The following is a 12,420-nucleotide window of genomic DNA, read 5'->3' as shown; positions in this document are numbered from 1 at the left end:
GCTCCCTGACGTGAAAAACAGCCCTGGAATGAAGCTGAAGGGCAACATCACTAACCAGTATGTCATACTACAGTGCAACTAGCTGTCACGCACGCGCGAGTAGGAGGCCGCGGACAGATTCGAGCACACCTGGGAACGTGTTCACCGGCAGGGAATGGCGGGGTACTAACTTTCTCCCTCTGCTTCCTCATAGGAAAAAAGACCTTCCTCCACCATAAGCCGACTGTTGACCTCAGTCACTTCCGCCCTCCCTCCGCCATCTTGCCCTGACGTCATCCATCCCATCCTCCCTCACGGTCCTTCCCAGCATTCCTCCACTTCCGGCTCCTCCCCAATAAAATGGCCGCGGACGCCATGATTCGGCGTCGCGCTTATGGACTTTTGTTTATTAAACCTGACCAGTTTTTTGTCTGTGTTGTGGATTCCAGACAATATACGGAGCCGGAGAACCCCAAACCTTTGTGCTGTCTCCTGCTCCATTTGTTACATAGCCTACATGCACATGCAACAAATAAATCACTTAACCATTAGCATAACATGTTTAAATGAAAACCAGTAAGCCATTTATCCGCCGGCATGCAGTCCCGAAGCTCACTCTTGCACACTGGCTTCTTATTCCAGAATGAGTCAAGTCAGCTGACTTGAGTTGATAAACAGTGATGTCTGTTAAGGCCTGAACATTTTTTTAAGGGTTACATGATGGCCCGAAGATTAGTGCTGTTGTGTCACAGTTCCATGAGCAAGATTCGATCTGATGAATGATCGTTGTTTGTGTGTTTGTGGATTTTGCATGCTTTCATTGCATTTCTTCTCTGATAATCCAAAAATACTTCGATGTTAGATTAATTGGCAATTCTAAACTGCTGTGGACCACCCTACCCAACACAGACAGAGGCGAGACACAAGGTCTGTCGCGCACACATGTTTTATTCCAATTGGGGCAACACTTTTTCTTTTCTACAGAGCGCAGTACAGAAGCACCAAAATCAAAACACAGTCCTTTCTTCCTTCCTTCTTCCTCCTCTCCATCTCTGTCACCTCCACTCCTCTCCCAACAAACTTCGACCCCCTCCTCCCGACTCTGGCTCCTCGAATGGAGTGAGGCAGCTCCTTTTATAGAGCACCCAGAAGTGCTCCCAGATTTTCTTCTGGCCCAGGGCTCAGAAACTGTCTGGGTGCCCCCTAGTGCTGGCCATGAGTATCAGCAGGGTTAATCTGCTAAGCGCCAAAGCTGTAGCCCTGCTGTGATCCGGGGAGGGGTTGCACTCTCGTGTTCTGGGGGAGGTATATGCCCCTGAATATGCCCTCTCTCCCGATCCTTCCATCATGAGGACGCCCCAGCACTGGCAATTTATGATTAAGTGTGTCCTGTGGTGGGCACAGGCCCTCCTATTTAGGTTTACTTCCTGTCCTGCACCAATGAAAACACATTTATTTGGGATGTTTTAAGATAAAGGAATGAGTGCTTGTGTAGAAATGCATTTGCAAATCACTGATCCCATTGCTGTAGCTTCTCCGTTTACTCTTTCATGCTGATGCTTACCTATTGCACCTGCTTTTGGGTCTTAGAGAATGAAGAGAAAAGAAAGTGAGAGTAAAACTTTCCCAAGTTCATGAAAGATTGAGCTAACTCGAGCCACAAGCCCCAAACACCTCCTATTAGAACTGCACTTCTCGTGGAGACTCTTCTATTATTTACAATTTCTTATATTTGCCTGAAAAACTTTGCTTCTAAGTTCCTTGGCCCCATTTTCTGTATATACTTGACAGTATAAAATAAAAACAGAGGTTGAAAAAAAAAATCTAATTAAAACACTGCACTTCTGCTCCATCCGTCCTAATTAGACAAGCAGAAGCCCACGCGATTCTCAAAATGGTTTTATGAGTCGGTGAACTGGAATCGAAGTTAGGAGGGCTGGCTTTTCAGAGACACAACTGTGGGAACTTTCTAACTCTAATGGAAAACTCAACCCAGATTGTAGCAAATTAATTGAATACAGGCAGCTGGGCAGCATGAGACCCTAGAACCGGTAGAAGCATCTGAGTGGTGCACAGTGAAGAAAAAAAAAAAATAAAGACAAAACAAAGCCACTGTCTGATTTTTTTTTACCCCCTCACCCCCTTCTACTCTCTGCTGAATTCTTGCTTTGGATTTGTTAGTATTTGTGTTGTATCTCTCTATTATAATAAAAAAAATCTTGGGAAGACAGACAAGACGTGACTTTCACATCCCGCGAGATGAGACTTTGCGCCAAGAGATTTAACCAAACTGGGGGCTGGAAATAAAAGACAAAGAGTAGATGACAAAGTAGAACGTCTTAAAGAGGTTCAAAAACATTGGTGCGATACACATGCAGATCAGGTTAGAGATTATGAAAGTACTAAAATTCAAAAGTCTCAAAAAACTGATAGTAAAGATTGCATTAGCGCAAACAAATGGAAATTATTACTCAGTGAAATAACAGAACAGCGAAAAGAGATTGAATATATTGTTCGGATTTAAACTTTAAGTTGGAGACTTGTAGATCATCTAATTCATGTTGCCATCATGGAAAAGTAATGTTTCTTCACAATGAAGAGGCCGATCCGCGAGAATTAAAGGATTGGTTGTTTCATGAATGTGAAATCCTGTGAGAGAAAATTTTAACTCCCGCGAGACAAGACTTTGTGCCAAGAGATTTAACCACGCCTGGGGCCGGAAATAGAAGACAAAGAGTAGATGACAAAGTAGAAGAATTCAAAAACATTGGCCTGATACACATGCAGAGCAGGTTAGAGATAATGGAAGTATGAAAATTCGAAAGTCTCAAAAAACTGATAGTAAAGATCGCATTAGGGCAAACAAACGGAAACTATTACTCAGTGAAATAACAGAACAGCGAAAACAGATTGAATATATTGTTCGGATTTAAACTATAAGTCAGAGGCTTGTAGATCGCCTAATTTGTGCTTCCATCAGGGAAAAGTAGTGTTTCTTCACAATGAAGAGGTGTATCTGCGAGAATTAAAAGATTTGTTGTTTCGTGAAAGTGAAATCCCGTGAGACAAGACTTTATACAAAGAGATTTGGAAAAGTCCTGCCCACATCTAAAACATTTACAACCACGCACACGGTTCAATCATTTCTCATTTGTGTGAATGCTCTTGTCAGACACAGTTCGTGTAGAGAGAAAGAAATGATATTCACCCACGGGCAGCTATACGTTGCGTTGTCACGATGTAATTCCAAACAAAGAATCAAAATTCAATGCGATATTGACAAAAAGATAAATGCGAAAAGAGATTGAATATATGGACATAGGTGATATGACAGTATGTAGATATTGTTTGGCTTTAAAATTTAAGTCGGAGATTTGTAGATCGTCTAATTTGTGTTGCCATCAGTGAAAACTAGTGTTTCTTCCCAATAAAGAGGCTTATCTACGAGAATTAAAAGATTTTTTGTTTGGTGAAAGAGAAATCCATATACGCGAGCGGCAGAGATGCGAAGTTGCTGGCACATAGCGCAGGCAGGGGTGGTTAGCGAGTGAAGCCTCCTAGTTATACTAGTAAAGTTCTCAGAGGCTTGGTGTATAATCGATGACAATGCTGCTGCTGCTGCTGGACAACTTATAGTTCATCCTACTCCATTAAGATTCTTAAGGCTAGAGAGGTACAACAAAGTGCTGTATTTAGATTGAGATACTTGAAGTTCCGCCAGCTTCCAGAATCAAATATGCTAGTTGGCTGCTAGGCCAGTAGATCAGGAGTTTAGTTGTAATTTTTTACCAGTTTCGAATTGCACCTTTTCCTCATAATTCTTGTCCACATGAAGCCCATTGTCTTTCTCCACAGTGTGTACTAAAGGACAGGCCGTTTCTGGGCAGTACCGCATGCTGGCAAAGCATGGTGGGTATGTATGGATTGAGACCCAAGGGACGGTTATCTACAACAGTCGCAACTCCCAACCACAGTGCATCGTGTGCATCAATTATGTGCTGAGGTAGGTGCCACGCTTGCTTTTCATTTTTCTTCTCATTCCCTGAACATGCTGCATCCCCATCATTCTATATTGTCAACCCCTACAGTGAGATTGAGGAAGACAGCATCATCTTTTCCATGGACCAGACAGAGTCACTTTTCAAGCCACACGTCATCAGCATGAGCAACTTCTTCTCAAGTGGCATGCCAACATCTGACAGCAGTGAGCTTCTGTTCACAAAGCTGAAAGAAGAGCCAGAAGAACTTGCCCAACTGGCTCCCACACCTGGAGATGCCATCATTTCCTTAGACTTTGGTAAGACCTCTTCTCTAAAATCAATTTCTAGACAATACATGGTTTCACCCCCGCCCGCCCCCCTTTGCACCTTTCCGTTTATGGTGCCAGCCTTGTCAGATCTGATTTCAACTTGGCAGTGGTCTCATAAACAGAATCCTGTTATTTAAACACAACACTTTGGGCTAACTAAACACCTGGCACAGTGCCTCTCTTTCATCAGAGTTATCTCTTCTTGGCACTACAGGGGCACAGCCATTTGATGAACCTCCCATCTTCAATCAGAAGGCGATTCATCCTCCCAAGAAGCCTTGGCCTCAAGTGGAGAACATCAAGACAAGCAGCCATTCAGAGGCAAACAACCTTGGAGCCTTCATCGTACCACAAGGAGCCCCTGGGAGCTGCACGCCCAGCCTCAGTAGCACTAGCAGCTGTTCAACGGTAGGTGTGCATAGCCCTGGGCATCATTGAATCATTCTTTCAGCATTGCATATTATAGTATATTCAAACTTAAATTGAAAACAGAATGCTCCCATCACAACTACTGTACATCAGCCATCTTTCCTATTGCCTGGTCCCAAATATTCTCTTGTCTCCATCATAGCTTATCAGGGCCCACCTTTCTGGACTTTTTAAAATGTCACAAATTTACAAGTAACTACACTTTTTGATGTCTTTACATTTGTAATGTGTCATGGCATGTGACCCGGGAAAGGGTAGCATACCAGGTGAGCATTCTTGATAAGTGATATTTATAGCTGTGTTAACCACGAGTTACAGTTTCATCCCGACATCGAAAGGTTCCTTACTGCCCTTCGAGTCCATATAGAAGAAATACTGTGGGCATTGGTAATGTAAGATGGAGTTTGCACCTAGGTGCCACGGCATTTTGTTCCTCACAAAGAAATACGCCTGACTGTCAACAATCATAACCTGCAGCATGCACAGGACAGGCAACCTGATGGCCTGAGGTAAAGAAGAACTTTTCATGGTTGTTCCCAGCTGACTGGCAGGCAATCAGTGTGTGTCGAAAGGCCTCTGCTCAAGATGTTTGTTTGAACGCATTATCTTTCTACTCATCACCAGGCTGCTAGTGAGTTTTAAAAGGCACTCCATCTCCATTCACCACCCATCATGGCGCATTTTCCTTGCAGGTGGTTGATTGGGACTCCCAAACTGCATTACGTAGATTTAACAGTAATAACCGGTGCTTACATTATTGATTTACTACCTATGGACAGTAAGAGCTAACCACTTTCTTAACTGGGGACCCTAACTCCAGTCCTGGACGGCCACAGTGGCTGCAGGTTTTCATTCTAACCCTTTTCTTAAATGGTGACCTGTTTTTGCTGCTAATTAACTCCTTTCCCATTCATTTTGGTTGACTTGTTTTTTAAGATTTGGTCCCCTGAATGTCTTCATTATTCCTCTGAATTGCTTCATTTCTTTCTTTAAATGGCACCCAAACAGAAATGAAATGTGAAGTGCATGAGTCAACAGAAGACCACCTAAGTCATGGCTTCAAACCCCAACCAGTTGCTTAATGAGGTGCCGATTCTTGTCGTTAATTAAACCTGTTCTTTAATTCCATGGCTTGTTGCTCCTCTAATTGTGCAATAGCAGACATTTCCGAAATTGTTTTGAAGACCTGAGCAGATTAACATCCCTGAGACCTTCACCTTTCTTTTTTTTTAGATATTTTATGATCGATACAGTTTACTGGTCATGTTTTGGCTCAGTTTGTATCTAATTATTGTTTGGCTGCTAATTAAGGGGTCTGAGTCAGTTAAAATGAATTCAAAAGAACTTAATTAGCAGCAAAAACATGTCACTAATTAAGTAAAGGGTTAGAATGAAAACTCACTTCTACTCAAACTGAGCTGGCAAGTGTCTGGTGGAGCTATACGGTTTATTTTCAAAATCACGTGTAAGTCATAATGTAATAATAGCAAAATAGTTTTGTGAAAATAATAATAGTAGCAAAATAGCTTTATGAAAATCACTTTTTTCTTTGAAATTATATTTTTGTGCTTATCAAGTTAATCTCCATACTAAGAGTATAAAAGAAGTTTTGCAAAAAAAAAATAAACTTAAATGATTAAAAATAGTTTCTTAATCTTGCAGCATTTCCAATACAATGACATCATTTTTTTATACTAGCTGTGTAAGCCTGTGCTGTAAAAAGCCAGTTTCCTAGAAACCATAGATTCTAGCACATCAATCGCATTGGTTGTGCATTAGCGGCTAAGCGAGGTTCCCTTTCCTCTGTGGTTTCGTTTTGCCGATGTGCTTGCGTCGCTTGTCTATCAGCGGCTACGTGAGGTTCTCCTTCCTCGGTGGTTTCATTTTGCTAATGTGCTCGCCTCCGTTGTCTATGAACAGCTAAGCGAGTTTCTCTTTCCTTGGATGTTTCAATTTGCCGACCTGCTTGCCTCTGTTGTCTTTCAGCGGCTAAGCGAGTTTATTTCTCTTTGGAGGTTTCATTTTGCCGATGTGCTCGCCTTGCTTGTGTATTAGCGACTATGCAAGGTTCTCTTTCCTCTGTGGTTTCATTTTGCCGATGTGCTTGCCTCCATTGTCTATGAGCAGCTAAGCGAGTTTCTCTTTCCTTGGTGGTTTTGTTTTGTCAATTTGCTCGCCTCCATTGTCTATCAACGGCTAAGCGAGTTTCTTTCTCCGTGGAGGTTTTTATTTTGCTGATGTGCTCGCTTTGCTTGTGTATTACCGACTATGCAAGGTTCTCTTTCCTCGGTGGTTTCATTTTGCCGATGTGCTCGTCTCCATTGTCTATGAGCAGCCAAGCGAGTTTCTCTTTCCTCGGTGGTTTCATTTTGCCGATGTGCTCGCCTCGCTTACAGTATGTATTAGCGGCTATGCGAGGTTCTCCTTCCTCGGTGGTTTCATTTTGCCGATTTGCTTGCCTCCATTGTCTATGAGCAGCTAAGCGAGTTTCTCTTTCCTTGGAGGTTTCATTTTGTCGATTTGCTCACCTCTGTTGTCTTTCAGCGGCTCAGCGAGTTTCTCTTTCCTCGGTGGTTTCGTTTTGTCGATGTGCTCATCTCCATTGTCTATCAGCGGCTAAGCGAGTTTCTCTCTCCTTGGAGGTTTCATTTTGCCGATGTGCTCGCCTCGCTTACAGTATGTATTAGCAGGTATGTGAGTTTGTCTTTTCTCAGCAGTTTCACTTTCGCGACAGAGTCGATATCTTTGAGCTTCATGCTGTAGCCTCGGACTTCCGGGCCGGACAGACAGACAGACACATACACTTCCACTCGTAGACATTTATATATAAGATATTGATAACATGTTTTACTGGATATCTGTTATACTTTTTAAAAAATAAAATTTTTATTTTATACATAAGAAAATATAATTTTGACAATCCATAGTAGTTAATACATTAGGAAAATATGTATTACTACTGTTTCAATCTAAACAGAATCCTAAAATATTATATCTTGACATATCTGTGAATTATTGACCAAAACAAGAATGCAGGCTTGTCACAAAAGTACTGGTTGAGTATGGATTTCTGTACTGTATGTACTGCATTGCGTGCAGATGGTGACATATAAAACATGTCAACTCTGGCAAGTCCCAAAGCAGTAAGGATAAAACCTTCATGAGAAGTATAATGGCAGAATATGCTACCCAGAGTTATACAGTACATTGTAGGCATTGATACACGCAAAAAGGAAAAGTGATAAGTTTATTGATTGTCGAAAGGAAAATTGCTTGGGTGTGTGGTATACTGATTTCCCGTTCTGCTTAGTATATAAAGCCATGCGAATGGAGACAAGTTGCATAACACCACCATCATCGACTCAAGGGGTCAAAATTGTTGGATTATTTTGTATTTTAGTTTGCTCTCCTACTTTCATGTTACCAAATTTCAAATACTATTTACACTGTTCATTTTGGAAACCCCTGTTATATTGTAAAGAATCTGTCGACCTGTCAAGATTATTTGTCCTATTCCTCACAAACAGTTTTGGAGACAGCAATTTTTCAGTCAAGCTTTCTTCCTGGCGTTCTCATCTGATTATGGATTATGTACACTGAAGAGCTGTTTTCAGACCCCATTAACATGGCTGTCATTTATTGTCTTAGCCAAGCAGTCCAGGAGACTACTACAGCACCATGGACAGTGAATTGAAGGTGGAACTGACAGAAAAGCTGTTTGCAATGGATACTGAATCCAAAAGCCAGTGCAAAACTCAGGTTGGTCGCTTTTCAGTTGTTTATGAGCCAAAAATGTATTCATGATTATACTGCCTGAATGAAAAGGTTAGATATGGACATACTTTTAAATATATATGTAAATTCCATTGGATGCCACAGCCCAATTTTATGAGTCGACGGCCACATTTATTGTCTTTGGTGTAAAATGTGCTGATTTGGATTTGTCAATACTGGTTGGAGAAAAGAGAGAAACTAAACATATCCATGCACTTTACTCACTTTATCGACCCCCTCACAAAAAGAACCTTTGGGAAGTAGCAGGTTTCCAAGAAACGCGTCCTAACAAAGGCCATTTCATTTCACATTATGTATATGTCAAACCAGGTGACAACCCAAACTGTACGCCTTTGATCAGGCTGCATTTTTCGCCCCCTCCATAGTACGGAAACAACACTTATCAAAATTATTGACAACCTCCTTATGGCAGCTGATTCTGGTTTAATTACTATTCTCATCCTCCTTGATCTGAGTGCGGCCTTTGACTCTATTTGTCACACTACTCTTTTCAATAGATTATCTTCGATTGGCATTACCCACACTCCACTAAACTGGCTCAGATCCTACCTCTCAGGCCGCACTCAGTTCGTTCAGCTTAAAACTTTCACATCCCAACCCACCGCTGTTATTTCAGGTGTGCCCCAGGGTTCTGTCCTGGGCCCCCCCCCTCCTCTTCATTATTTACCTCCTTCCCCTCGGCAATATCTTTCGTAAATATAACATAAACTTCCACTGCTAATGCTGATGACATCCAGCTCTATCTCACTAGCAAACCTACTTTTTCCTTTCCACCCTCGCTTATTGATTGCATAGCAGAAATTAAATCCTGGTTTTCTTCAAATTTTCTTAAATTAACTAGTGACAGGGTCAGCATGGTGGCGCAGTGGTTAGCGCTGCTGCCTCACGGTTAGGAGACCCGGGTTCGCTTCCCAGGTCCTCCCTGTGTGGAGTTTGCATGTTCTCCCCGTGTCTGTGTGGGTTTCCACCCACAGTCCAAAGACATGCATGTTAAGTGCATTGGCGATTCTAAATTGTCCCTAGTTTGCCTTGGTGTGTGTGCGCCCTGCAGTGGGTTGGCGCCCTGCCCAGGGTTTGTTTCCTGCCCTGCACCCTGTGCTGGCTGGGATTGGCTCCAGCAGACCCCTGTGACCCTGTAGCTAGGATACAGCGGGTTGGATAATGAATGGTTGAACGGATGGATAACTAGTGACAAGACTGAGGTTCTCCTCATTGGTACGAAATCAACATTATCCAAAACTGATCATTTTTCATTTGTTATTGATAATTGCACTGTCTCTCCTTCCCCACAGGTTAAGAGTCTGGGTGTCATCCTTGACAGGACTTTATCCTTTCAGTCCCACATCAATAACATCTCCCGGTTCCACTTGCATAACATTAATCATATTCACTCCTCTGTCACCCCCATACCCCTGCTATCCTAATCCATTGCCTTGTCACTTCTCTTCTGGATTATTGCAATTCCCTTTTCTTTGCTCTTTCTCACAAGTCTCTTTATAAGCTTCAACTGGTCCAGAAAGCAGCTGCCCGCATCATTACTAGAACTCCTCTCTACTCACCATATCACTCCCGCAGCTTCACTGGCTTCCAGTTAAGCTCTGTATTGACTTCAAAAGCTGTCCACAACCTTGCCCCTTCATATCTATCTGACCTCCTCCATGTTGCCATTCCCTCCTGCACCCTCAGATCCTCTTCCTCCATCCACTTGACTGTCCCCTTCGTCCGTCTTACCCCCATAGAATGCTCTGCTCTCCCGCTTTGGAACAAAATACCTTCTGAGCTTAGAAACATTGATTCATTCTCACTTTTCAAATCTAAACTTAAAGCTCTTCTGTTTAAGACTGCTTTGTCTCTTTGATTATAATTGTTCTGTCTGATTTTAATTCTTGTATTTTAAGTTTTCTTTATAATGTGTGTTTTATCCATTGTTTGGTGGCCTTGAGTCTTTAGAAAGGCGCCTATGAATAAATAAAATGTATTATTATTGTTACATGCGTTTTCTCATATTTGATCCATTTCATTCATTATACGTATATTTCTCCTAAGCCTATGGATTCAGTGATACTTGTGAAACAGTGGTCATTGTGTTTCATATCTCCAGTTTATAGCATCAGCACACTTCTAGTTACAATATGCAATTCAAAATACTCTGTGGCCTGTCTGTCATTATCAGAATCGTGCATGGATGATTACGCCTTTCAGTTGAAAGTTTACAAGGTCCTCAAGACAGACAAAAATGCATCCAAGGCTGATACGTTTCTTTGTTTCTCTTTTTAGCCAGAGCTCAGTGATTTGGACCTGGAGACCCTAGCACCTTATATCCCAATGGATGGAGAAGATTTTCAATTGAACCCTATCTGCCAGGAGGAACATCCTCTGGTTGAGAAGCCTCCCAGTAACAGGAATCCCAGCTTTAGCAATGTCACCAGTCTCTTTCAGCCTCTGGTTTCGGATAAGTTCTGCTCTGTCTTTGCACCACCCAACGAGAAGCCAACTTCCAACACTGTGCCCCATAGACCCCACACTCTCCTGTCCTATGCAGGAAGTAACGTGGCACCCCCGTACTTAACCCCTTCCAGCACTCCACTTTCTTCAATGGGAGGACGGCAAAACATACAGTGGCCTCCCGATCCTCCATTTAATTGCCCGCTAGCGAAGTGGAGAGGTGTGGATCAGCTTTCAGGGATAACGGCGCATCAGCCACACCACCAGCCTTCAGTCTACAAACAAAGGTACTAGGGATTTAAGTAATATGTGCTGAACTGATGCTTAATATTAATATGTTTCAGATGTCAGTTAAGCATATCTTGTAATATCATTCATTGCCCTTCCTATATGATATTTATTTCTGGAAGTGGCCTTTTAGGCCTGGATGCTGTGCTAACATGACTTGTAATTTCCATCCATCCACCTATTACCCAACCTGCTATATCCTAACTACTTGGTCACGGGGGTCTGCAGGAGCCAATCCCAGCCAACACAGGGTGCAAGGCAGGAAACAAACCCCGGGCAGGGCGCCAGCCCACTACAGGGTGCACACACACCCACCAAGCACACACTAGGAAAAATTTAGAGTCGCCAGTGCACCTAACCTGCATGTCTTTGGGCAGTGGGAGGAAACCCACGCAGACACGGGGAGAACATGCAAACTCCACACAAAGCGAAGCGAACCCAGGTCTCCTAACTGCGAGGCAGCAGCGTTACCCACTGCGCCACCGTGCTGCCCGTGACTTGTAATCTTTTTACATGTAAACTGCTATTATTTCAGCAAAGTGTCATGAATAGGGAAGCTGTGCAGGACAAAACAGGAGTTCTCATACTCGGGCAGGCATGGAGTGCAAAGCCACTATAGTAACTCGAAATGCTAATCTTAGCATTGGATTGTAGGTGGCAAAGCAAAATTAGGAATACCAAATATCCTTTAATGCAGTGAGCAACTGTATACGTTCATAAAACGTTAAACATGCATTTCAAGAGCTAAACACCTCAGTCCTTGAGTGCATTTTCTGGCTCACACTCAGTTTGTGCAGTAATCACAATTAGACATTGTAGAAGATGCCCAGCTGCAGAAAGACGCAGGACACGCTGAAGTCAAATTTCACACACGTTCATTTTCTTCTTCATGGCACACAAAGCACAGTAATCCCAAGCAGCCACAACTAACTCACAGTCCTTTTCTTTCCCTTCTTCTTCTCTATCCTTCTGTCGCCTCTACCCCTCTCCTCGCAAGCTCTGTCCTTTGCCTCCCGACTCCAGCTCCCAGAATGGAGTGAGGCGGCCCCTTTTATAGTTCATCCGGATGTGCTCCGGGTGTACACTGACGATCTTCCTGCAGCACTTCCTGGTGTGGCGGAAGTGCTGCATGGTTGCGAGACATGGACGCTATCCAGTGACCTGAGATGAAGACT

At 42.9% G+C, this 12,420-nt stretch overlaps 1 protein-coding gene across 1 annotated transcript in view; it reads left to right on the top strand.

Moving 5' to 3' along the window:
* The window catches only part of LOC120516603 (endothelial PAS domain-containing protein 1-like), a 130,450-nt gene that overhangs the window by 99,011 nt on the left and 19,019 nt on the right, over positions 1 to 12,420 (top strand). Inside the window, exons 8-12 of the mRNA XM_039738391.1 lie at positions 3,835 to 3,982; positions 4,068 to 4,276; positions 4,503 to 4,696; positions 8,366 to 8,476; positions 10,790 to 11,244. Of these exons, the coding sequence (XP_039594325.1) occupies positions 3,835 to 3,982; positions 4,068 to 4,276; positions 4,503 to 4,696; positions 8,366 to 8,476; positions 10,790 to 11,244 (1,117 nt within the window). The remainder of the gene's footprint in view (positions 1 to 3,834; positions 3,983 to 4,067; positions 4,277 to 4,502; positions 4,697 to 8,365; positions 8,477 to 10,789; positions 11,245 to 12,420) is intronic.

This window comes from Polypterus senegalus, chromosome 16 (genome assembly GCF_016835505.1).
Source record: "Polypterus senegalus isolate Bchr_013 chromosome 16, ASM1683550v1, whole genome shotgun sequence".
NCBI lineage: Eukaryota > Metazoa > Chordata > Cladistia > Polypteriformes > Polypteridae > Polypterus > Polypterus senegalus.
The sequence above is the reverse complement of the archived record's forward strand: the minus strand, read 5'-3'. Positions and strand labels throughout refer to the sequence as shown.